This window comes from Podarcis melisellensis, assembly GCF_964234715.1.
Source record: "Podarcis melisellensis genome assembly, chromosome: 6".
Lineage (NCBI taxonomy): Eukaryota > Metazoa > Chordata > Lepidosauria > Squamata > Lacertidae > Podarcis > Podarcis melisellensis.
In genome coordinates this window covers 30,598,433-30,626,084 of record NC_138538.1, presented here as the reverse complement: position 1 = coordinate 30,626,084, position 27,652 = coordinate 30,598,433, and the positions used below count along the sequence as shown (strand labels likewise).

General features: G+C 41.5%; 1 protein-coding gene across 2 annotated transcripts in view; it reads left to right on the top strand.

Annotated features, from left to right (window-relative positions):
• Positions 1-27,652, top strand: part of LOC309372779 (rho GTPase-activating protein 39-like) — a 91,704-nt gene that overhangs the window by 9,234 nt on the left and 54,818 nt on the right. For both annotated transcript variants that reach the window (XM_081916690.1, XM_081916688.1), the window contains exon 3: positions 2,927-3,156. In XM_081916690.1, coding sequence (XP_081772816.1) covers positions 2,927-3,156 — 230 coding nt within the window. The remainder of the gene's footprint in view (positions 1-2,926; positions 3,157-27,652) is intronic.

The window sequence follows — 27,652 nt, the reverse complement described above, 5'->3', positions numbered from 1 at the left end:
TATTTCTCTGGTGAAATTAGGGACATCCTAAGGAAAAGTGGGACATTCTGGGATCAAATCAGAAACCAGGACAGCTTCTCTAAATCAGGGATGTCCCTGGAAAATAGGGACACTTGATGGGTCTGGTAACAATGCTACATGTTGGTACATGTACACCTTATCCTCTTACAGGCATGGTGAATTTCTGGCCTGAAGACAATATTAATCCCACCAGAAATCCTAATTTGGCCCACAATACCATGTTTCCCCAGTCATACCAACTTTTCCTACATCTGTCACCACATCTGATATCAGGTCAGGTTGGACAGGTAAAGCTGCAATTTCAAAGGATCAACGAGGACCATTAGAAAGCACACCCGATTGTTCCTCTGCAAGTTGTCATCTTTTAAATTTGGCACCAAATGCAAGCTCATCTGGGATCGCTTTCTCTCAGAAGCTGCTAGTCAGAGAATAATTGTTGGCATCAATCTGTCTTGAGAGACAGTGGAATGTTCCTCTAAGAAAGAAGTCAAACAGCTGCATTAGCAGCACCAACGTGAGCTCCTTGGGACACAAGCCTAGGCAGTGTGTATGGAGGTCCTGGCCTGCTCAGATGATAACACCCACCCTCTCAGTCTTGCTGATGTGCAAAGGAAGGCAGAGCAATGTGTCTGTCACCAGCTTGGCTGCAGGAGTTGACAAAAAGCAGTGTACAAAACACCATCCAACTGTCTTAGGGACTCCGGTCCAGATTTGTGTAAGGTTTACTCCTTAGCCTTTTCTTCTCCTGAAGACATCCCACAAGGCAGCAGAGGTTTAGGATCAGTGTTTCCTTGCCCTAAATGGGCTACCTTTCCGGGCCCCATCTACCCCTCACTCCCCTCTACAGCACAAGTAGAAACCATGTTATTGACAGTTGAACCCACTATTGGTCAAGTCCACTGCAATCTGCTGCAGCTTGTCTTTGCATGCAGGGAGGTCCCTAACTCACTGCGGGTTTGAGACCCATTGACTACTCTCACCTGGTTTAGCCGGCCAGTCAAACCATTACCTGGGGGTGGGCCGCTGTTGCATGCTGGCAGCTTGTAGGAGCTACAGGTGAGAGCTGAGTGCAGGGTGGGAACCAAAGGTGGACAAACTACCACAGAAGGAGCACGGCATGTCCCCCACCAGTGTATATGGTACAACTGTAATATTGGGGCTTAAATATTTGTATGTGTCAATCTACAGGATTGTGATCTATGCTGTTTGAGATACTGTTAACTGCATGCTTGAACAAATATATTATTTATAGCATTCTGTTTCAAAGCCCCTGAAAAACAATTCTAGTGAGTCTCCCAAAATGGGAATAAATATTTGAGGGGTTCAGTTTATCAAAGTATATGGATCTCAAAGTTTCTTATGCAGAATATGCCAAAGTTAGTTTCAAGTTTTTACTGACACGAAAAAAAATAATGCCAGGCTAACTAGATGAGAGTTGTAATTTAATTGGAAAGAGCTGCCACCAGGGGCTGCAATTGCATTATATTTGAAAGAAGTCCACAATAATTGGCATGCTTTCCGAAGGAAGAAAGTTGGCTGTCAAGTGACTTGTTCAAGGCCATTAGACCTTGTTAGTGAGAATAGGATGCTGGCCTGAATTATTGTAGTTTAATGAGTCTCAATAAATGTCCCATTGGGGTTTCCACACACAGCACTCTCCTTTCATATCAGTAATGCAGATATGCTTTATTGCAATAGAACACAGTATATGGTGCTCTATATCCCATAAACCATAGAACACAATGAATACTTTATTTCACCTGTTTCCAAGCATGACAGCCCTGTTGCTTGATGAGCAGTGTTCTGGCAAAAACCTAATTGGGGAACATCCTCCTTATTAGGCTGTTCATAAGGAAATAATACAGCATAATTCTAAGGAAGAAAATTCTTTTATGTTCAGAGTTCCCAATAAACTGTATGAAATATCCTAATTTCACAGTGACATAGTTCTATTAAGTTTCTATAAAGAAAGTTCCATACTATATAAAGCAAAGGTATGTCTCATATATATATTCTTATTAGATGTTTTCCTTAAGTGTGACAATATATTGCCATAAAACTGGTACTTACCTTTTTTATACCATCACATACACATTATTTTGTGCATGTATTTTCTGACTGAGTCTTAATGTTCAAAACAGTAAAGTGAAATAGCTTTCCATATTCCTCATATGGGAACTGTAATGTTGATAGCGCAGTGTATACCTGAGAAGTTAGGATAATTTTACTGTGGATCATTTAATATAGATTCGGTATCCCCAAAATTACTTCAACTATCCTTTTATATTTATTCTATTTATAGGGATAAGAATGTTGAGAATCCCACCCACCCACCCTCTATGTTAAAGACTGCAAGAACAGAACCAAGTGGTTTGGATAATCTGAAGTAAAAAGGAGGCAATACTGAACCAAGTTATAAAGATATCCCCAAAGTTACATTTCCACACATTTTCCAAATTTAGTTCATGCCTAATCCTTGTTTGTGATCACCGAACCATGAATACCTCTTCTTTACTAATGTGCGCAGTAGAATGCCTGTGTGTAAAGACACTTTGCTTCTTATTAATCCAGAATAACCATTACCGCCTGCTTGTCTAGGCAATCATTAAAACGGATAAAATAAAACAAACATGCTCTGAAAGAGCAAAAATAAACGAAATATTTCCTATTCAGCTACCTCGTAGGAAAAAAAGTGGTTATTAAAACGGTTTACAAGATGAGGTGGTTTTAATTTGGGCATGTAGTGCTGAAAAGCGTGACCTTCGATTGACGGGGAAGGAGAACCGACCGTCTGCTGCCGCGTCTATAAAGCTTCGCCGACTCGGGAAACAACAAGCGCTTTTAGCACACTAAACTCCCGCGGCCCCTCGATAATGTTTAATCCCAGGTCCGCTTTCCTTTCCAGATTTCACTACCAGGCCTGAGCTGGCTTTCCCCACCAGAGGGACTGGAGAGCGGGGTCCCTCCGCTCCACGGGAAGCCAGGAGGGGCAGCGTCGGCGTCGGCAGCAGGCGGGATCGGGTTTCACATCCTGATCCCGACTCGCCCAGGAGCAGCAGCAGCCTTCGCTCAGCCGGAGGGGCACAAGGAGGGAAGCCCGGGCGGCGCGGCCCGAGCGGAGGACATGGCGGAAAGGTGAGTGCAGCCGTCGGATCCCAGCCAGCAACTTCGGGACGGAGGGGATCCCCTGTCCGACCGCTCGCCTCCCTACCTGTGGAGCTGGGTGGGGCGCAGGGCTGGGCCCCAGACGCAGGGAAAAGTATGGAGAAGCCTCCGCCGCCATTCCGCGCTCCTTTCCCCGACGAGCGCGCGGCTGAGGGGAGGAAAGAAAAGTGTGCGGGAACTTTTGGGCGTCCCGTTTGGGGGGGTATGAACGGCGAAAGGGCACTTGGCCTCTTCGGGAGCTCCTCTTAGTCGGCTTTGGTTTTCTGAGGGAATTTCCTAAAACTGGGGGAAGGGGAGCGGGACAATGGGCGGGAGGCGGCGGCGGAGGGGAAAGTATTGGGATTGTGGTGAAAGAACAGTTGCGCGACCCTGTTGGAAATGAAGTTTAATCCGCCCCCCGCCTCGGAACAGACCGGCTAAGTGTCCCCCCACGAAGGTGGCATGGTGCATTTTCACATGTTCTGGTTTTTGGTCGACTTATCGTGGGAGTGAGTGGCTTTAGGCGGCGGCGGATTACCGCGCTATGTCGGTGGTTGCTTCGGTGGGGGCATATAGTCTTACAGGCGAAGAATGGATAATGATGCGCTGGTGCATCATGCTTGAGACTGCAGCCTTGCACACTTGCAAGTACTGTAATGACTCTCGCCTCCGGGTGCCAGCCATACTTCCAGTAGCTAACAAGGATTGCAATTCCTGCTTCATCCAGAACCGTGACCGGAAAAGCGCTGGAAAGATCACCTTTGCATAACTGAGTTAAGTTAACCACGCTGGTTGTGAGCGTGACAACGGGAGCTAAAGGTCAACGGATCTGCATTGTGATCTTGAGTGGGTACTTTTAGAAATCACATGTGTTTAGGGTTACTACAGAGCCCAAGTATGCCGTGGCTGACATATGCAGTAGGATGTCACCAAGCCCCTTCTTATTACTGGGACTCCATTTCCCATCTGCAAACTTGGCATGCGGGGATGTATGTACAGGGTCTTGGGTTCTAAACTGCAGTGGAACATAGATAGATGCATGCAATCCATGCACATGTTTATGAACAGTAGTGTTGCTTCTATAGGGACTGATCATGCACTTGGAAAAGTCGTATCTTATGTATTGACTGGGACAGGCACCCATTTGGTTCTTTTGTCCTATGCTGGGATCCATGAATAGGTTAGTACTGTATACAGATCTAGCAGTTCTAGTCAGGAGGCTATTTTATTTGGCTGATCAGCCACTGACCTTCCGAGCCTCTCTTCTGTGATGTTGGCAGCTTTGCGCTGTTGGTGCCAGAATATGGAATGCAAAATAGGCAACCTGATACTTTTTAATGGAATGGATTCTATTTTTATAAGTGTGCATGTGTTTGTAGTTGTACTTTCTGAGTAGTATAGATATACAAAAATATAGCTTGTATGTGTGCACATACTCTTATATCAACAGAAGTTGCTGGACCAATAAAAGATATACCAATACTCATTTTTTTATCATTAGTATATCCTTACTTTATAATGTACTCTTACAGAACACAACTTTTTAGAAAACATGGAGAAGTAAATTGTTTTACAACAAGGGTTCCCAAACTGTGGTCCGCAGTAAATATTCTTGTTGATTTTTAAATTTATTTTTATTGTTTCTTTTTCTTGCATTGTATTTTATTATTTATGCATAGAATTGTCTAATTGGAAGGGACCACAAGGGTTGTCTAATACAACCGCCTGCAATGCAGGAATCTTGTTGTATTTTAAATTTTATTTTATGGAATTAAAATTGTGATATAGTAAAATGCAATGGAAGTAATAAAAACAAATTTAAAACCATACAGCATTCTACCTTGGGTAGAAAAATTAAGTGGTCTGCCAAGATTGTTGGCAGTTCTGCACTGGTCCATGGAGGAAATGTTTGGGAGCCACTGTTCTACAACATAGGGCTACGATCCAAAGAACTGCCCAAATTAAAGAGTTCATGCCCAATATGCCTTTGGCATTTTTCTCTGAAGAACAGTCACCACACTCACACAGAGGAAATACGGTATATGGCAATCAATAGTGTGTGTCTCAAACTGGTTTCCCAGTGTGACATGGGGGACTGCTGTTTAGCGCAGAAGTGCAGTTTATTTCTGGGCATATAGGCTTTGGGACTTACTTCCATGTGATTTGCTCCTTAGTAAGTGTGCACAAGATTGAAACCTCAATGTAAACATGTTGATCCAAGCTGTTTGTACTAGAAAGGTCTTTGTGCACTACTTTTGGATATACCCTTTTATCTTTTTGTACTTTTTTTTTACCTTTTATGCTAGTGTGCTTTTGTTTCTTTTGTAACCCACTCCCATGTAGAACTATTACTTCCAAGATAAAAGTGAAGGTCATGTGTACTTGAATAGGAGCATTTTCTTGGAAACATTGAAAACCAAATATGTACTGTTTTTACTCTGCTTGGAGACATGTGCATTCTTCAGAGGGATTCAGCAATGTCATATATCTACAGCTCTTAAATTCAGGATAAACTGCTGTGATTTGTTTGTCTAGGTTGGTTTCACCATTTGACATTTTGAAAATTATGTCTTCATTGAAATGTTTGAGGTGCTGGTTCTGGGCCAACAGTTCTGTTTGAATTATTATTATTATTATTATTATTATTATTATTATTATTATTAAAAAGGTTAAAAGTGAAGCTTCCAGAAGGTGTACCATAAATATAGAAAAGTCAGAGATCAGTGTTGTAGAGTGAGCCTCTCCATGTGTAAAACAGTGTAGATAATGAAATGCTTTGTATGCATGTTTTTTGAAATTGCTACAATGTTTAAATATGTTGTGACCTGTCTACATCAAAGTTAATGATCCTTGAAAAGAATCCTCCCTGTCTACCATGGGATTCACTTGCTTTGTGTGAGGAAAAAGGAAGACATGTTCTTAAAAGCAAGACCAAAGTAAATATCACATCAACTGCTTTTATTACCTCACAGTATGTAAAGGCTTATTGGGACAAAAGAAGAAGAAACAAAAATGGTGATTCCTCAAACTTTAAAAAAATAAAAAATAATATGAAATCCCAGTCGCTATCTAGATTTTATGGAATACATGTATTTCTAAAAACTTTGATCAGATCTACACACACACACACACACACACACACACACACACACACATATTTACTACAATCTAGTAGTTATCTATTTCGTCCGTTTTTGTCCCAAGTACTCCTGGATGCATCTTACAATCCGTTTCAGAACCTAAGAGGTTAATAAGGTTATATGTCTGCAAAACTCTTCCTGTATTGCAGCTCACGTTTAGTTACAATCAAGAGTGGCTTACTGGGAGGAACAAGGCAGCAGGAATGGTGGCACTGCAGAAGCACAACCAGGACCAGTGTACGTTCCCAGCAGTGTGTTCACACGGCACTGACTTCCCTGCCACCTTGTCCCTCTCTTCTAGTACAGTAAGCTGCAGCTATCCTAATACCAGGAGGTGACATGGTGTGCACCTTTGGTAACTGTTCTTTCAATCTAGTTTATTAGTCACTGAGCTGTGTATTTGTGGGAAATGTAGTCTAATTCTTTGGATCCAGATAGTCTGAAAATGGTGATGTGAGCTGAGATGTCAGTGGATTTTTGGAATGTGGGGATTTGGGCCATGTTCAGGTTTCAGAATGGGTTTAACTAATTGGAAAATATGGGGACATACCTGCATATATGCATATGTTAAATACCTGTATATACCTGTATATGTTAAAGAAAGTACATTTGAGTTTTTATAGAATCATAGAATTGTAGAGTTGGAAGGGACCCCGAGGGTCATTTAAATTTTATGATACTTCCAAAGAATCAGCTTTGGGCCATAGATTGTTGGATTCAGATTTCTATAGGTAGGTACCATGTGCCAGTAAGACAACACATCAAGTCAGTTGACATACGAGACATTTTAGCTTTATTAAGATTGAGATAGAGGTCTTGCTTGCTCCAAACAAAAAGAGCAGGGATTTTTAAAAGTTAAGATAAAAAGCAAGTTGTTCTCCTGTTCTTTTTCTGTATTCTGGTTGTACTAGAAGTAGTGGATAGGCCTCTGGAGCACTTGGCAGCATGCTGTGACCAGTTTCATGACACTTGAGGATAAAGTTGTTCAGCCCCATAGTGTCTTAAATATTGTTGTTGCAGCTGAGGTATCCAATAGTGTGTTCCCATGCTCTGTGGGATCAATTTTGGATTATGCTGCTCAGTGATGTGGACAGGTTTCATGCAGTGATGCTGTTGGCTTCTTGCAATCTTGACCTCTGTCCATCCTGGCTGGTGAAAGCCAGTTGGTGGGGGGTGTTAACGCGATAGATCCAGGGTGTGGTGAGCACAACTTTACACAGTGGAAAGCTGCCTGCTGCTGTTAAACACTCCTGAAGACACCCACTTCAGAATCTATGGTTTATTATAACAACTACCATCTGGTTGCAAGTCCCCCCTTTTTTCATATGGTGGTGGAAATAGTGGTGGCTGAGAAGGCCGCAGCATTTCCTGGAGAATATGACTCAATTAGATCCGTTTCGGTCAGGTGCAGTTTTGGGACTGAATCATCCTTCGTTGCTCTGGTGAATGACCTATATTGAGAGCAGGACAGGAGGAATGCAACTCTTGCTTCTTGATCTTTTAATACCGTTCACCATGGTATCCTTCTGGACCGTCTCTGTGGGATGGAAATTGGGGGGTGCTGTTGTATAGTAGTTCTGCTACTACTTACAGGGGTCATATCCAGAGAGCAGCATTGGGAGACTGTGTTTCAGCCCCATGCTCATTGCACTATGGTGTCCTACAGGGTACAGTCTGCTCAACATCTGCGTGAAGCCATTGGGAGTCTGGGGGCAAAGTGTCACCAGAACAATGGTGACACACAGTTCTACTTCTCTGTAACATCTGAGTCACGAGAGGCTGCACATGATCTGGACTGTTGTGTGGGCACAGTGGTGGAGTTGACCAGAAAGTTGAGGATGAATCCTGCGAAGACAAAGGCATTGTGGGTTGGTAGTTCCTGTGTCCGGGGAATTGTCCAGTTGCCTGTCTGGATGGGGTTATACTCTCTCTGAATGAACAAGTTTGGAGTTGTGGTGTGTTCTTGAGACTATTTTTTGTCACTGGAAGCTCGGGTAGCCTCAGTGGCTATGAATGCCTTTTTGCAACTGTGGCTGGTACTCCAACTACAGCCTAAATTGGGCAGGGATAGTCTGGCTACAGTGATTCATGCATTGGTAACCTCAAGACTTGGTTGTTGCAATGTGCCCTATGTTGAGCTACCCTTGGACCTGGTCTGGAGGCTCCAGCTGGTGCAAAATGTTGCAGCTAGACTGTTGATGGGAACAGGCTTATCACCAGCACATAACTCCAGTGTTCAAAAGCTTCCACTGGCTGCCCATACACTACTAGGCCAGCTATAACTTGTTATTGTATTAACTTACAGAGCCCTTAATAACTTGGATCCAGGATACCTCAGGAACCACCTGATTTGTTATATCCCTGCTTAATCACTGAGGTCTTTGCAGGAGTCACTGTTAGTGGTCCCCCACGGCTCTGATGCAGGGCCCATATCCACAAAGAGCTATGTGTTCAGTATTATGGGCCCAATTTTGTGGCTTTCGCTTCCAGTTGAGGTCAGAAAGGCCCTCTCCCTGTTGCACTTCATTTACTGAAGACTTTGTATTCCAGCAGGCTTTTTAATTAAGTTGCTATTTTATAGTTTTAATTCATTTGTAGACTATTTTATTGCGTCTCCTGTACATTCCTTAGAGATTACTGTAATTAAGCAGTATATGTATTGTTGAAATACTGCTGCTACTACTAGTACTATTACTATTACAGCTAATAATAGCTAGATAGATAGATAGATAGATAATAACCAAGTAATAGCTGTGTAAGCCTCTCAGCAATGACTTGTATCTCTCTGCTTTTTAAATGTTTATTTCTATGTAGTGTTTGTTACCTAATAAATATATATATATTTTAAAAACGGCATGAGTCTGCACTAATGCACGTTTTCCTAATCTTTCTGTTTGAAGTAGTTCTTTACATGTTTTATAAATATTGCTCGTTCTTTAATCTGGTCTGTGTTTAGCCTACAGCCTCCCCACCTGTGCAGATCAGCAAATTGTAGGATTAGAGCCTCTTGTCCAACAAAAGGGAACAAATGGCCTGTATCGTAAATCTTTCTGAACAACTTTAGTGCAACAGGAAAATCCGTATTACAGAGTGAAGACTAACAAGTCACGTGTTAGCCAGTACAATTCTATACATGCCCCACTGAATTCAATGATGCAAAAGCCAGGTAAGTGTATATAGGATTGCAGCCCAAGCTTTGTATATTTTAAAAGTTTTAAAATAAAGAAATTAAGATTTGGTTGCTTCCTCTCCTTCCTGCTTTACAGCTGAATAATGCCCAGGGTAATGTTGTCAAGGCAAAATGACTTTCTAGTTTAGAATATGTGTCAGTTTTCAGGTGGCAGAGTGATCAAAACTACCTTCTGATAACTTTGTCCTCTCTGGGTTTTAGTCCTGTAGTGTTTAAAAAGCAGTTTAGGTAAGTCATAGTAGGGGTGTTAGGCAATAGAGGGCACTGAGTGTCTCTTGCTGGTATGACGTGTGTGGTGTCCCTCTGACAACTCTTGTATTTAACATTAATTTTATTAAAGAAGTGCTTTAGGAGCCCTGTAACCACTGGTTTAACAAAGCAGTGCGCACCTCTAAGAAGAACCTGACATTAGATTTCACCCTGGAGGAAAGTTAATAATCCACATTACCTAGAGAGTGAGTTAAATAGTGCTGATATTTCAGCCTTGGTTGTGAGAATACTGAATATGCTATGTATCTAAATAGGCTTGGAGTCTTATTTGAGGTGAGACACATAGCTGCTGAACATATAAAGCTTTGCTATACCAAGCTAGTTCACAATTCACGCTTAGCAATGATTCGTTTTCAACTATTTATTTATTGAATTTGTAAATCCCCTCCTCCCAAAGGAAACTACAGTGAAAACAGATCCACAGTTTAAAAACAGAAACAAAGCATTTACTCCACCCCCCACTATGACTTCACTATGAATGTGGTTTCTACCCCTTGCAGGGATTTATCCTGTGCGTGTCATCCATGGCACAAAAAAGCCATGATATGGCTTGCACAGTCCTGGATTGGGGTGTCCCCCCCCCCCGCAACAAACCAATGCGCGGTATGCCAGAAATAAGCCAGAAATACAACTTACGGTACTTCTAGCTTACCGCTTGTAGTTTTGAAATAAGCAGTCATGCTCCAGGATTGTGCAGTGTGGCAAACCATACTAAGTTTTGTTTGTGTCATGCATGGCACCCATGATAGGAAGGCACAAAAGGTGCATTCACAGTTAAGCCACAGTTTAAAACAAACTATGGGTTAGCATGGCATACAAACCAACATACTTTGTCATTAGTCACTGTGACATTGGCCAGTATGATTTTACTCTGTGACTTGAAGTGGATCTGCAGGGTCTTGGTCAGAACTATCTTTTTCAGTTTTGCTACCTGAGATTACTTACTTACTTTTAATTGAAAATGCTGAGAGTTTAATTAAATATCTTCCAGATACAACACATATTATCTACCACTGAACTACATTCCATTCCCATTGTGTTGACCTTTATTTCAGTGATTTTTCCCCCATAATAGCATAATTTTAATATCAAAAACCCTCAAATGCTTAGTTTGGTTAAGTTTAGTTGTTCTTAATGTTATAATTTTACACTAGTTTAAAAGTAGATAAAATTATACAAACATAGGTCCTTGAAAACGAGCAGCTCCCAAAAAGAAAAAAAGAGCCAACACTGATTACCTAGTATAAAAAATATAAAACCAAGTAAAATTTACAGCCTGGTCATAAACACATTTGCATGTAAATCAATTTCAGTGGCACTTATTTCCAAGTATGATTAGACTTGTTTGTTTGGGAGTGTCCCTTTGAAATCAGTGAGATGTATTTCCAAATAAATGTGTTCATGTTGCGGCATAAATTAATAAGTGCATTTCTTTACTTAAAAGATTCTTCTAAATCCAGAACCAGGTGCTGCCATAAGCTCCTTCATGCTACTGAACTTCTTTTGACTGAATATTTGCTAAGGGCTGGTATGATGGACTGTATTCTACAATTATCATTATTCCCATCATTACCTTCCTGGTAGACCTGCTTTCTCCTTAAACTTGATTTGAATTAATGTATGTCCCAATCCTTAGCATAATTTACTTTGAAGTAATTAAATCACTTACATAATGTCATCTTGGGACTCAATTTAAAAAAATAATAATTTTGCCTTCTTTGGCAACAACATCAAGAGAGACAATCTGCTCCAGTGGCGTAGCATGGGTTGTCAGCACCCGGGGCAAGGCAAGTAATTTGCGCCCCCTAACCCGTGGATTTGCGCCCCCTAACCCTCAGATGTTGCGCCCGGTGCGGCTGGCCCCGCCTGCACCCCCCACGCTACGCCACTGATCTGCTCTGATTATCATGTGGTCATCTTGCAAGTGAATCAGATATCTGGCCCTGCATCACTCTCTCAGCTGCCTTTGGTGTAGCTGCTCTGGCCTCACTGAGCATCTGCTCTGCTTTCACCTAGGATGCTTGAACACAGAAGGGAATGGAGAATTTGAATTTTGAAGTCAGTGGCTGTTGTGAGAAATTAAACCTCTGCATTTACATCATTAGATAGCACCTTGTGGGTGCAGTCTCAAAACCTTTGTTGAAAAGAACAGTCAGTTCTAGCTGTTCAGAAGTTACAGCGAAGGTGGGAAATATTCTTGTATCTACCCAATACAAGAACTCTTCAGTCATTTTGATGCTGAAAGAACCTTCATGCAGGGAGCTTAACTGTCCTGTAGATAAAAATAATTCTTTATCTGTTAGTGTATTATCTGGCTACACCACATCTACTCTTGATAAGTAGGAAAACTCCCTCTGCCAAAACTGGAAATGCTTCCAGCTTGTAAGCGTTCAGTTGTATATTTGACATGTAGCCCACAAGCTTATTCTAGAACCAACTCCCTATTTGCCTCCTGGTATGGAACAGTGTATAAGCTTTATAACAAAGTGATGATGTGGAGAATGCAAAGTAGAATGTTGCAAGTCCTACAGATCATAAAATGGCAGGTAAAAAAGATTCATATTGACGGTAACTTACGTTAATGAACAAATTTGTCAGAGTTGGTATAGAATTGGTTTCCTGTGTGGTGTAGTGGTTAAGAGCAGTAGTCTCGTAATCTGGGGAACTGGGTTCGCGTCTCCGTTCCTCCACATGCAGCTGCTGGGTGACCTTGGGCCAGTCACACTTCTCTGAAGTCTCTCAGCCCCACTCACCTCACAGAGTGTTTGTTGTGGGGGAGGGAGGGAAAGGAGAATATTAGCCGCTTTGAGACTCCTTAAAGGGAGTGAAAGGCGGGATATCAAATCCAAACTCTTCTTCTTCTTCTTTTAATAATTACATAGATGAGGGATTATGTAAGGAGCAGCTCAAGTCTTCTGTGCAGGTATTAAAGGTACAGTACCACTAAGACTTGTTGAATCTGGGTGCCCAAGCTGATGCAATTACTGTAGGCTTGGACAAGCTCATGGTGGAACAGATAGCTGTATAATGCATACTTGTTTGACAAGGACTTAGTTTCACAACCTCTGAAATTTTTAAAAATAGAATCCTTTGTAGACAGACACCGAGTATCTAGAAGATTTCCACCATCAACCTCATAATGTGAGTTGATGCAAAACTAATCAAATTGTGTGTGTGTTTTCCTGAAATGCAATTGAAGATTTGAAAAATAAACACACATTTTTTTTAAAAAATGTATTCCTCTGTTGACTCTTTCACATATCCCTTAGTAAGTCCCCCAACTTTTGCCTTTTTCCTGGTTCACAATTAGCTGTCATTAGAATACATACATTTTCCTAATGCTTTATTTGGTCTTAAGTCTGTGTTGCCTCACTGGAATAGTGTCTTGTTCTAACATGCATACTACATGAAAATCCCCTTAGGGCCTTAGGTAGTCAAAACAGCCAGTAATGTCATCCTTTATAATATAAATTTAAACTAGGGTAAACATGATGATCTGGTTTAATCTGCATTTATGAAAGGTTTCTGTGGGTAATTTTTTTTAGGATGGTCTACCTGGAGGTTCTTAATGCCTCATTAAACTCTCATGTGTAAATTAACCTTATATGCTAAAGTTGGCTTTTTCAGCAGGAATATAAAATTATCTTTGCATTTAATTTAAGAGCAGAAGCCTACACACAGTGCATTTGTAGGTGTCAACTATTATTGCTAGGCTGCAATCTGAAAAACACTTTCCTGAGTGTAAGCAACTTGGAAGACATTAGGACTTAACTTTCAGGTAAACATGCATCGAGTTATAGCATAATACATTTGTTAATCTTCAGGGTGCCACAAGACCCTTTGTTGGTTTTGCTCCAACTGACGAACATGGCTAACCCCTCTGGAAATTATTTGTAACTTAAGTACCATTAGGCATAATTGCCCATTCACTTCTATGTAAAAGTAGGCAAATACCTGTCTCAGTCTCTGTAGGAAATTATTTGGAGGGGGAACACCTCTAACTTACTGTACTCTTCCCTTCCCCCACTGTGCTTTCTTTCTCCTTCCCCCTTGCATTGATCCAGCTGTCCCTCATTTTATATATTAATTCATCTAAAATCGCTCCTTTCCCCTTCTGTACGTACAAACACTAATGCAGATTAGAACCTCAAGGCAACCCATAAGCAAGGATGGAAAGGACTTCCCGTTTCATCACACTGAGGGGTTTTAAGTTTACCTGCATTAGATGTTTTGCTATGAAACTAAAGTTGTTTTAAAGGTACCTTATTGACCCAATTAACTGGTCAGTTATTTAAAAGTATTGCAAGCTTTTGAGCCCAAAAAGGCCTTCAGTCATGGATGTTTCAATGAAGAGTTAAAGAAGGTTTTCTGTGGGAAAATGATATGGGTGATTTTCCTCTGCGGTGCTAAACTGAAAGTGTACATGAGGTGGAAGCATTCTTTAGCAGAGATATCAACTAGGGCAGATTTTTTCAAACACAATACCTCTTTTAGCCTCTTCCATCTACACCGATCCTGTCATTGTGGCTAGTAGTCATTAGTATGAAGATTGGCACAACCCGCATGTGGTGTCTGGTTATAGATATAGAATCTGTAGATCTGATATTTGTAAAATGCTTCATCTGGTGCCAGTTGAAGCAGTTTAGAAGCACTGCATCTATGTGGCTCAGTCCTATTCTCAGACTTATTCTGGGTATTCAAGGCAGCTACTATCTGCCATCCTCTCAGATGTAGGTAGATGTTTTCCACAGTCTTCTCTGTCATCAGTGGCGTAGCGTGGGGGGTGCAGGGGGTGCCAGCCGCACCGGGCGCAACATTTTGGGGGGCGCACTCGCAGCTCTCTGCCCCTACCTTGTTCACACACTCTCTCTCACAGTGCTGGCTGTGCGAATCCGAGCTGCCAGGTCGCCGCCCACTGTGCGGAGAGAGAGCGAGGGAGGGACTATCTGGGGGAGGGACAGTGCAGCAAGCTTCGGGCCACGCAGGGCTCTTCTGACGGCGCCGAGCCCTTCGCGGAGGCTGCGTCGCCCGTACTTCAGAAAGCGGTGCGTGAAGTTTCCCCGCAGCAGCCAGTCGGCCCCGGAGCACGTGCAGAGCGCCGATTCCACCTGGGCGATCCCGGCCGGCAGTCCAGTCAGCGACAGCGCCGACACCGCGCTCCTTCCTCCCCACGAGCGCCCCGTCGAGGGAGGCTGGTCCTCCGAGCCAGGCACGGCCGAGCGCGCCTGCCCGCCTCCTCCCGGCCATCGGGGGAGGGACCCAGGACGGGGAGCCACCCCGGGCGGAGGCGGAGTCGCGCAGGGGAAAGGCCGCCCGCCATCTCCGCGGCCCTCTGCACATGCTTGAGGGCGCCGCGGCCTCACTCCTCCAACGAAAACCAGATCCAGGGAAGGAAGCCCCGCGCAGCTGAGAAAGAGGCTCCGCGAGCATGTGCAGAGCTTTCAAACTGCTAGGTTGGCAGGAGCAGGGACCGACCAACGGGAGCTCACCCTGTCGCGGGGATTCGAACCACTGACCCTCTGATCGGCAAGTCCTAGGCCCTGTGGTTTAAGCCACAGCACCACCTGTGTCCCAGCAAGGAAATAGTGAGCAAATAAAGGATTCTGCTCCCCCCCCCCATGCCTCTGCTCCCGACATCACCACCACTCCACGAAATGCAGCTTTCCTGATCTGGAGGGGTCTGTTGGGTGCCTGAGTCATATTTGCTGTCTGAAATAAAGCTTGTCTTCTGGTTCTTATAGCCTGCATTTTGCAAGGCCATTTGTGTTCATTCTTAATCAGATGCACAGGGACATAAACATGAAACAGTTTATTATTCTACCCAAATATCAGTAAGACGGGCCAAAAATAAGTTATAAATGGTGTCAAATGAGAACAATAATCAAACAAATCTCAAGGTGGCATGAATGCAACCAGTGGCGTAGCGTGGGGGGTGCAGGGGGGCCGGCCGCAACATCTGGGGGTTAGGGTTAGGGGGCGCAAATCCACGGGTTAGGGGGCGCAAATCCACGGGTTAGGGGGCGCAAATTACTTGCCTTGCCCCGGGTGCTGACAACCCACGCTACGCCACTGTCTGTCATTAGTGCACTAAGGTACAACTAAAAATGAACAGCAAGATTGATGATAGTGTACAGTACAAATGCTTCCCATGGATTCATATTTGAGACGCTGTGTTCTTTTTTGCACAGTCCAGAATGTTGTAAAGGAAAGATTGTTTCTGTGAACACAAAAGCAGCTAATAGAAATTGATCAGTGCGAGAGATGCAGGCAAGATCACATGAAGAGTAGGGCTGGAGAGGCAGGGGCCCTAGTTAAAGAGTAAAAGGGGCTTATGCACAAATTCTGCCTGCTACTTGTCTGTCCACAACTCTTCTGCTCAGCTACTTTTTTCACCATCAAGTTACTATTTCCAATATCAGATCCTGGCTTGAGGAAAAGTCCCAGATGGATGGGCTGTGACAAAAGCAGGAGAATGCTATCGACACCCTCTGCCATGTCCCACCTTTGCATTTTAAATGGAACCCTACTCCTGCTTTATATGTGGTTGAGGCAGGCCTCTATTGAAATATGTGGCTGCTAATATCACATTTTATTTGGGGCCCCTTTTTAAATGTTTCTGATAGTTCCTTTTAGAAACTTTTCAGTAAGATTCTATCTCTTTCAGACGTACTACAGCTTGGATTTAGAGCCATAGTCTGGAAAGCAGTGCCACTTGGGACTTCACACTGCAACTGAGAGAAAATCCTGAAAGAACTAATTCAGAGTGACTTATTTTCTTAAAAAGCAGTTGACTGGAATATGGTTTTTGAAGGAAGCTGGCTTTCTCTTGAGTTCTGTTTCCCATCATTGCTTTCTCATAAAAGCAGAGTGTGAAGTCAGAGTTTCCATTTGCAAAACAACAAAATTTTACATGTTGCTGAAAGCCAGGGGCCCTAAAATCCTTCAGTAACAAAATCCACCATTTCCTTCAACCTCAGAACCCAAATTCTGCGATTGTAATAAAATGAGCATATATATATATGAATGAAGTCCCATGTGTTTCTATGTATCACACAACTTTGTGTAGGTTCATCGTTCTGGTTTTATAGAATGTAGAAATCTAGTTTGAGCTTCTGAGCAAAACATAGAAATAATATAATAGCACGGACACGGGAGAATGTGGCGTGTAGTTTTGTGGGATGCCACTAATGCTAAGTGAAGAATCTCCTGCGGGCTTTCATTTTTCTTCTGTGGCACAACAGGGAGCATTGTTAAGTGCGGTTAAGTGCCTTTAACTCGATGGTGATTTAAGCACATTAACTGTGCACCCGCTTATACCTTTTTTTAACTATGTATTTTTAGGTGGCTCCAGGGTTTAATCAATTAAAGCTTTTATTTTGTAATCCATGATAGCAAAGTTTTAATCAGTTAGTTAAAAGCACATGGGTTTTTTAAGGTTAAGTTGAAATAAAAGTGTGTACAGTACCCAAGTCTTCAAGACAGGCTCATCAAGAGCTGCATTATCAGTGATCTTGACAAGTCCATGCACCAGTGGAGATTTAGCATCCTGTTTTGCTGGGATCAAGGTGTCATCTTTGATAAGATACTCCTGTGCCCCATGTCCATGTGGGGCATGGCTTGGCAAAAGAGGCATTGTGTTCTATAGTGGATAGCTCAGTTGATTAGAGCATGATGCTGATAACAGCAAGGTTACAGGTTCAATTCCCATGTGGGACAGCTACCTATTGCAGGGGGTTGAACTAGATGATCCTCAAGGTCTCTTCCAACTCTACAGTCCTATGATTCTATGAAATTAGGGCCCTGCCAGGCCTGACTAAAGGCTAGAGCTTTCCCACTGCTGTCAGAGAGGATGTAGTGACTGCAGTGCTCCTCCTCTGGAGAGTTGCCTAGAGCTAAGCCAAACACAGGCTTGTGGTTTGTCTTGCTCCAAACAAAGCATGGACTTTACAGCTTCCTTCAGGCAAGATCTGAAGGAGATGACACACGAAGTGAACCAGGGCTTATCTAATGGGAGCACAGCAGCAGGAGACCTGGGGAAGGAGAGGAGTGCAGCAGCCAATCTCCTTGTGCATTTGTGCTAAGCCATGGTAACTGAGTCACTTTTAAGGTCTCCTTTGGCTGAAAGGTAGCTTGGAACTACGGATATATCACTTTAGCACAATTTAGAATTACCAGGTCTTCTCAACAAATCAAAAACTTTTTAAAGGCTCTTGGTCACCTGCAAAGATTCTGTGCTTCTCTCACCTTCAATAAGGAAAAACAGCACAGCATAAGAATAGGGCAGCTGGATGTTGTAGCCAGTGGACACTTACAGGAATCCTGTCGAAAGCCACCTTCCTAGAGCAGCCTACACACAATTTAGTATGTGATCCTGGCAGTTGGGGTCAAATAATTCAGGATGCATCCCAGGCATGGGGAACCGTTGACCCTCCAGTTACTGTTGAACTACAGTCCCAGCCATCCCTGGCCATTGGCCATGCTTGCTGGGGCAGATGGGAGTTGTAGTTCTAAAGGTTCCCACACTTGAAAGACATGTTGCCATTGTGCTTTAAATAAAAGTGGTTTTCAGTATGTTGCTGAGTTTTCCAGCATAATCTCACAATGTTACTTCGAGCTGGAAGCATCCTTAAACGGACTGTGCATTTGTGAAACCCGAAAGGGGGATTGGGAAAAAAAAGTGCTTGTTTGCATAAGTTTGTTAGCCCTCCGAAAGGGCTAAGTTGTATTCTTAGAGCAGGTTTGAAAAGAAAGAAAAGAAAAAGAAAGGGATAACTAAAGCTGTTAGTTTGACAGGGTTATATGGTTGTTTAATTAGGAGCAGTGGTCCGTGCTAGGAGACATAATCTTATTAAGCCAGGGACAAACCTGCCAGCAAAGACCTATTTGGTCATACCCATCAGACTCCACTGAAACTTAGCAACTGCAATTAATCTCTCTGCGCAAGGAAGCCGAAGCTATAAAAGGGAATGTGTAGTATCTGCTAGGAAACTGCTGTGGGTAAAATGTTGTACGTGGGGCTGCACCCCACAACAATGAAACAATAGCAGTGAATGTTTATTTAGTGAAATGGTGGTCTGATCATACATCAAGATATCTGAAATACACGGCAGTTGGCACCAAGGCCCTTTGGATGAGGTGTAGGGTTCTTTAACAGCTTGCCAGAGATTTCACAATAGCCAGCAAAGGTTTATTTTGGCTTAACACAGCAGGGAAAATGTAAATTTAGGGCAGTATGCCACCCCAGAGGTGCAATCCACTCCAAAAAGCACACACAGAGAACTCAAAGCTCCTTTTTTTAAGTAAGTCAAAGATAACTTACGTTCCTTTTGCCTTGTTTATGGATTTCGGACACTGTTTTCTTAAATGTAGTAGATGAAAGTTTAGGGAAAGAAGCAAAGTTTTACTGGGGCATCAGTCTCAAATGACTAGATTTATGTCCAGCTCTCAATTATAGAGAGGAAAAGATGCAAACACAGATGTCACAGTGTAGAGGGTCGTCTAGATCAGGGATTCCCAAACTGTGGTTTGCAAGCTTCTTTCAGGTGGTTCAGGGTGACTCTGAATTTGTGGTTGTGGTTCATCCATTAATATTTATATTGATTTTTATTGTTTCTTTTATTATGTTGTATTTTATGGTATTAAAATTTAAATTCTATGTAATTCTGCGTAATCATGCAGCATCCAGCACAGTGCACAACACAGTTGCTACAGCACAAAGACCAATAATTAAGTAGTCCACCAAGACGCTCAGATGTTTTTAAATGGTCCAAAGGGAAGAAAGTTTGACAGCCACTGATCTAGATTTTCCAGCTGAAATGCTAAATTAAGGGCAGCACCATTCAAAACAAGGTAAAAGGGCCTAGAGTGTCTTGTAAGCTTGCTATTACATTCCTCCTGCAGCTATCACAGTTCAGGGGAAGTATTCTGAATGTGTTGGAATCCCACAATCCGTACAGTCTGAAGTCATCCCTTCTGTTTAGAATTTGACTACTTAATGGAATAACAGAAGACTAATACAATGCAAAATCACGGAGGAAGCCAACTTATTAGACTAATAAATTATTTTTCTTAATTATTTCTGAGTGTACAGGTATAGATAGAGAGTGCACCAGGAAGTCCTCTACTTTATACTCTTTGCTTAAATTATTGTTGTTCTGGGTATGTGTAGGTTCATAATTAAATCTGCTCTACAGCTGTTTGTCAGACTATTTTTGTGGACCTTGGGCAAACCAGTTCTTCCTGGTCTATGGATGCACCACAAGAAATAAGATTCCTTATAAATATGAAAATTAGGCTGTGATTGCAGCCGTGTTGGCAGGACTGTCTCTTGTGCCAGGTGTGCATAAGGGCTAATTTCATCTTGCTGCTATGTATAGAAATACTTTGTTTGAACTCCAAGTGCAAAGGTTTTTGTTTGTTCTTCACAGGCAGCCCTCTGGTGCTAAACACTATTTCCAGAACAGCATGCAACAACACCTTGGGATCTAGTTATATTTCTGTAGATTATTTATAGAATAAAAGGGCTTGTAAGGGTATTGGGTCATCTGTCTCATTCTTTGAGACAGATTAAACCATTCTTAATGCTAATCTAGCTTAATTGAAGGGTCCTGTTTTGTTGCCTCGATGGAAGAATCTTGTTCTTTTGCCCATCTGCCCTTTCCATAATGTTTAATGTTTCCATAATGTTTAAGATTGGTTGTTGCCTTCTGCAATCTTAGCTTTTTTCTTTGACCTCAGCTATTATGGACGCTTTCTTTCTCAATGTTGCCTTCCCTCCAAGATGAATCTATACTGTGCCAAAGAAAATTCACACTAATGTTCCAAGTAAGACAGATATAATGTAAGGCTATGTACACACTAAAGCACACGACTTATCTTATAGAATGCTAGAAATGGCAGCGTGTTAAGGGTGCTAGGAATTGTAGCTTTGTGAAGAGTAAGCTACATTTCCCAGAATTCTTTTAAAGGTGCTTTGCGGAGCCATACAATATCCTGTTTGCTTAAAGCTGATTGATTTGCATGTTTGAAAATGTAGAAGTCTTTTGTCTGAAATTTAGAGTTGAGCAGTTGAATGGAAGAAAGGGTTGGGTAAATGAAGGCCCTATGTGAGTAATAAGCAGTTATGCTGCCTCAATACAGTCCCTTAAAAGGTCGCCAAAAATAGCTTTTTGTTTGTAAGCGAAGTCAGGCTTGGAATCTATAGCACCTGTGAATATAAAAGTTCCATGTGCCTATTTTGGCGGGACTTCTGTTCCTTTACATTTGATGTGCCCACACCAGACTTTCTTTGATGATTCAGAGAAAGGTGGTATGCTGAATTATGATGAGTGGCTAGGAACAACTACATCAGACAGCCACCATAGCTAGCAAACTTGTTGGCATCTGCCTGTCTCGGGGGGGACAAAGGAGAATGTGCCTTAGGTAACATTTAGGTACCCTAAGCGTGAGCTGGCCACTTTTAATTTTATTCCCCTATATGATGAGATAGGGACAAGGAATCATGGGTGCTAATTTACCATTTGCCCAATAATAAATGTTGGAAATGCAATGAGACTGAAGGTACCTTCTATCACCTTTGGTGGACCTGCCCGAGGATTAAAGCCTTTTGGGAAATGATTTATAATGAAATTAAGAAAGTCCTTAAGTGGACTTTTCCTAAGAAACCTGAGGCTTTTCTCCTGGGCATGGTTGGCCAATTGGTGCCAAGGAAGGATAGGACGTTTTTCATGTATGCCACTACAGCAGCAAGAATCCTTCTGGCAAAGTATTGGAAGACACAAGAACTACCTACTCTGGAAGAATGGCAGACGAAGGTGATCGACTACATGGGACTGGCAGAGATGACCGGTAGAATTCGTGACCAGGGGAAAGTGACAGTGGAAGAAGACTGGAAGAAATTTAAGATATATCTTAAAAATTGTTGTAAAATTGAGGAGTGTTAAGATGTCAAGGAATAAGAAATAGAGAATTGCAGCTGTAATCAATAAATTAAAGAAAAAAGAATGTAATGAAAGTGAATTAAATAATTAGTTAACTGGAGGAGTTGCTAAAGAAATGTAAAACAAGGATGCAGCAAAAGGGAGGTATGGGGAAGTCGGGGAAGTAAGGTGTAGGAAAATAAGAATATGAAATTATACATGTTTATATGTTTGTATGTTTTTGTCTTGTTTATTGTTTGTTTTTATTATGTGTTTGGAAAACAACTAATTTTTTTTTTTAAAAAAGGAATCATGGGTGCTGTAGAAGAGAAGCAGTGGCATGGAATGTACCACTTGCACGGTGGACATCTGAAGGCAGCCCTGTTTAGGGAAGCTTTTCATATCTGAAGGACTATTGTATTTTAATATTTTGTTGGAAGCCGCCCAGAGGGGTATAAATGATGATGATGATGATGATGATGATGATGTAGTGTATGCATGGAATTAACAGCATAACTGCTTCCGATATCAAACTAATTTCGGGTTCTTGGCATCTTTTTCAGATTCCAAGTTAGTTTGGAAGATTTAGAGTCCTACAGTAGCTTCTTAAATGAGCAGATGGTTAGCATGAAAGAACCCTGTAAACATGATTCTAGTAAAATATATTCTAGTACTTCTCATAGTATATATTCTTGCTCGTTTTTTGATACCTATTCATTTGAGATCTGCCAAATTCTCCTCTCCTCCTCCTTAACATCCTAAATACTACTATTATCCTCCCTGTTGTTACCCATTTTATATTATGTACATCTATGAAACTGCTATTGAATGTTAGAGCAGGTTACTATTGGCTGTTTGGAAGGATTATAAAAGTGAGTAATTTGCTGACTAACCAACCCCCACAAGAGAAACCCCTTATCATTTGTTAGTGGCCTCTGTAATTACCACGGAGTATATATATATATCAGTGTACATATTCATTATCTAAAGTTTCTAAATAGATAAGCCAGTGTTTCTCTCATCCATTCACAATGGAGTTCACCTTTTTCTAGTTAGTTTGCCTAGATTAGTTACATTAGATTAACTACTAAAGAGCAACATCTGTTATGAGAATTCATCTCTCTGGGTATAATCTCATCTGCATATTCCTGTTTCTCTGGATGTATCTGTTAGCCATAGCATCATGCTGGCCATCAATAAACCTCTTTTGGCCCAGTTGTTAACTACAGAAATAAGAAAACATTTCCTTTCATTCCATTTCACTTTTAATTTATATACCACCTTTCTATATTATTATACACAAGGCGGTTTACAACAACAAAATATATCACAAAAATCACACCCCTTACAATAATCTGATCCAATATAAAAAAAAATCTTAATAGAAACGCAACTTTAAAATAAACAACTTATATCAAATAAAGCAATATTCAACAATCAATTAGAATATAATAGGACACAATAAAATTAACTCTCAAAATATCAGCAAATAATTACACAGAAATTTACTCTTAACAATTACAGTAAATAATTGCTAAAGTATAATCAATAAAAAATAACAGCAAGTCGCAATGCATAAAATACCACCATACATACATAACCAAATAAAAGGGTGAAATTGAGAAACAAAGACATGCAACTTATAATTAAAACAAAAACATGTTTTAATAATTTAGCAACGTGCCCTCATAGGCCTTTCCCTACAGTCCTTATGGACAGAAGATGTGTTAAAAGTACCCTCACAGACCCTTGCTGCCTCCAAACCTTTATGATCTCAGAATCTCAAATAACCAGAGTTTTGTCATAATTTGTGGTGGTTAGTGGACTCCAAGCCTTTCTTGACAAAGTGCAGGTCAGGCTTCCTCAGCCTCGGCCCTCCAGATGTTTTTTGGCCTACAACTCCCATGATCCCTAGCTAGCAGGACCAGTGATCAGGGATGATGGGAATTGTAGTCTAAAAACATCTGGAGAGCCGAGGTTGAGGAAGCCTGGTGTAGGTTGATGCTGCATAGTTTTTATTTGCCAGAGTTCATTGTTGTGCAGCAAGTATCAGAGTTGGATGAGCCAGTGATCTGTAAGAAGGTTGGGTGAAATGGTGATGCCTGCTAAAGTGGTAGCTGAACATTTAAAAGAGTGCACTCTCCCCTGTTTAGAGGTAACTGAAAAGGGCCATATTTCATTTCCTCAGAATCAGAGCTGGCTAGCTATGGCTGCAACTGAATAGAACAGTAACTGTCTTGGCAAGTGGCCATTCAAGACACAGTCAGGAAATTCTAACGGATGCAGCATAACCTCAGCTGCTAACACTTTGTTGCCACTCACTTTCTTTTTATACAATGCATTTCCATTCCTTCTGGGATAGACTTGTTTGAAAACCAGTCAAGAGAGAAGTTATATTTCAGATGCTGAGTTTTGGACTGCATAAAGTGCTGAATTGGACCCTAGGCATCCATACCCAGGACAATTACTGGTAAATATTTATTAAGCAGATACTATCTGTGACTTAATAGAATGTGTTTGTTTTCCAGCCTGGCACTGAAATATGAAGACATTACTTAAACACACTTGTGCTTGATTCTGTCTGTGCTTGAACTAAGTCCCAGGGGTAGGGAGAATGGCTGGAAGGGGAGCAGAGAGACTGGCAATGAATTTATTGGCCCAGCACTATGCAGTGAGTGGAGCTTTGAATCTGTAAGAGAGAATATGCCCATACTTTACTATCTCTTCATTTCGTGATGCAGCAACCCATAGAAAGAGTTTTGGTAGCTTTCACTTGGAACTCTTGTGTTGCCTAGTGGGGATAATACATATGAGCTACATCTTCTAGTACTGCATAATTTAAGTTTTAAACTAGAAGCAGTGTCCCAAAAAATGAAGGTGCACCGATATGTGGGGGCTTGCATGATCTGCAGGGAAATGTTGTTTTGGCTTGTGAACACCTGTGCTGTTCCAGCTAATCTCCTGGTCTGCAGTTTAGACTAATAAGGATCAGCACAGCAAGATTTGGCACAGTCCCTGTTGGCACATCATTGATATTGGGTTTGCTGAATAGGCACGGCTGACACCAAGGAAATCTTCTGGTTAGAAATGCCTTTAAGAAAGCTGGGAGGAATTGATCTGTGTTGTCCTTCACACGATAATTGTAAATGTTATCCAGTCGCCTGATCACTGTTGCCTTGATATTTCTGTCATGTGAGTTGTTGAGAGGACATCAATGGAAGCGACATATTCTATAATAGAAAGGGAAGCTTTCCCATTATAGGTTTTAATTCAAAAGAACACAAAAAGAGCCTGCCAATGGCCCATCTAGTCCAGCATCCTGTTCTTACAGTGGCCAAACCTGCAATGGGAAAACTGCAGGCAGGACTTGAGCACAACAGCTCTCAGACTTGGGATTCCCAGTAACTGGTATTCAGAGGTACATACCCTGCCTCTGACAGTGGAGATAGAATGAGCCATAGTGAGCTCATAGCCTTTGATAGCCTAGATAGCTCAGTTGGTTAGATTGTGGTGCTGATAACGCCAAGTTGCAGGTTTGATTCCTGTATGGGACAACTGCATATTCTTGCATTGTTTGGGGTCTAGATGATTCTCAAGGTCCCTTCCAACTCTCTGACAGCTTTATCCTCCATAAGTTTGTCTAATCCTCTTTTAAAACAATCCAAGTTGATGGCCATCGCTGTTTCATGCGGGATCATGATCTGTAGTTTAGCTATGCACTGCATGAATAAATACTTTATTTTATCTGTCCCAAATCTTCCAACATTTATCTTCATTGGGTGTCCACAAGTTCTAGTCTTAGAAGAGAGGGAGAAAAACTTTTTTCGACCCACTTTCTTCACACTGCATTACTTTATAAATTTCTATGAGGTCATCTCTTGCTTGCCTTCTCCCTAAACCAAAAAGTCCCAAAATGCTATGATCTTTTTCATAGGGGAGTAACTCCACCCCCTTGATAATTTTGGTTGCCCTTTTCTGAACCTTTTCCAACTCTGCATTATCCCTTTTGAGGTAGGGCGATCAGAACTATACACAGTATTCCAAATACAGCCACGCCATAGATTTGTATGATGACATTATGATACTGGCAGGTTTTTTTTGCTTCTCTCTGTTCCACCAGGTTCCTGTTATTCACACTATATCAATGCCATCCTCTAAGACCAAGCACTCTGGTTCACCCATCTTGGCTCAGAGGCTTCTAGCATTAGCATATAAACACTTGTTTACAGCCCCTCTCCAAATGTCCTTGGCACTTTCAATTTGATCTGTGGTGCTTTGTGTTGCCGGTTAACTCTGTTCAACAATCAAGCTGTGTTGTGCTTGCCTGCTGTGGGATAAAAAGTATTGCTCACCCCAACACATGTTTTTTCTTATCCTTCTCCTCCTCAGTTATCAAATGTGCTCTTGTTTGAAAATAGATCTGTTTTTCACAATGAAAATATCTGAAAACTGGATGCAGAATTAAACCCCAAGGTATTCCACCCGAGCCTTTAAAGTAGCAGTTTTACTTATGTGTTTGTGTCCTGCAATATAAACAATGACCGACTATGTTTAGATTGGTTTGTTTACGGCAAATGCTGAAGAAGCCCATAGTTTGAAAATGTTTTGCTAGACCTACACCTTGTGCCTTTCATTTGCCGATTTATTAACCACTCTCTGTTTATGGAACAAACATTTATGTCACATTATTCAGTGCAGTTTTGTAAACAGATCTTTACTTTTTCATTTGGTTGGCCATTTGGCTTCCTTTCTGTAGGTTAGCAGCATCAGGAAAATGGTTGTTCTTCCCCCTGTTCAAAAGTCACAATGTGCCTCTATTTGGATTTACAAAGTAATTGGAAGTTGAAGGAAACGTGTAATTTTGGATCCTTGTGGACTAAGCAGTTTTCTCCTTGTTGTTTGGCTTATCGCCAAATTCCTACACTATCCCAGAGTTGTAGTGATTTAGTTGAGTCACACTTAACAAGCTTGGACAGCTAATATGTTCAAGAGTGCTCGGCTTTGAGAGACAGAGGGAAACAACTGTGGATAGGGACAGCTGCAATCTGAGAGAGTTCCCGAAAAATGAAACTACATAAGTTGAAATGAAAACAACATTTATCTTTGTTTGATAGGTTTAATGACTAGTCTCTTGTGGACTTTGCTACCTGAAAAATAGCCAAATCCTTCCCAAAGTACACAATTATTTGCAGGTTTTCAATGAGTTCTCTCTTTTGGCTCATAAAAGACTGGCAACTTCAAAATCCCAGAAAGAAAGAAAAAAGGCAGAAGGCTATTATTTGCTGATAGCAGATGCTGAGGAATGTCACACAACATTTTGTTTTGTTCTGGGACTTGAATATGTAACTTCAGAGTCATAGTCCTTTAACTGGCTTGCTGCAAATTTTTACTCTGTTGAAGTTAAGTCTTCCAGAATGGAAAGTACATTTCCTGCAAGACTGAGTCCCAGGCCTTTGCATGGAGCATATGCAAAGTGGTTGTTTTGTTTGAAGATCTGTTTGGTAAATAGAGGGCTTTGGCAGGGAAGCAAACAACTGACTCTTTGGCATTTGGATAATGTGTGGGGTGATCAGGAGGAAAAAAAGCTACAATAGTGTCCCTTGCAGAGCAACTGCAAATTAGACAGAGCCATGCTACAGTAAATAACCCATGCCTAGTTCATACTCTGCATTAAAAGAAACTCCAGACTTTATATTCTGAATCACTATTAGAATATACAAAGGATGGCAAGCTGGAAATAAAAGCTGTGTCTTCTAAACACAGGAGGCTTTTTTTCCAGGTTTACTTCCATAAATTTAAAGGTAGGTTTAAAAAACAAAAACAAAAGCTGACACTGTAAATAATTAAAATCCTGCATCAAACTGTATATGGCATTTTAGAACATAAGCAGCCCAGTTTGTAATGTTTATCGTTGATATAAGATGGCCGTAAAATCAGGTTTACTGCTCATTTTTAATTTATTTACCACA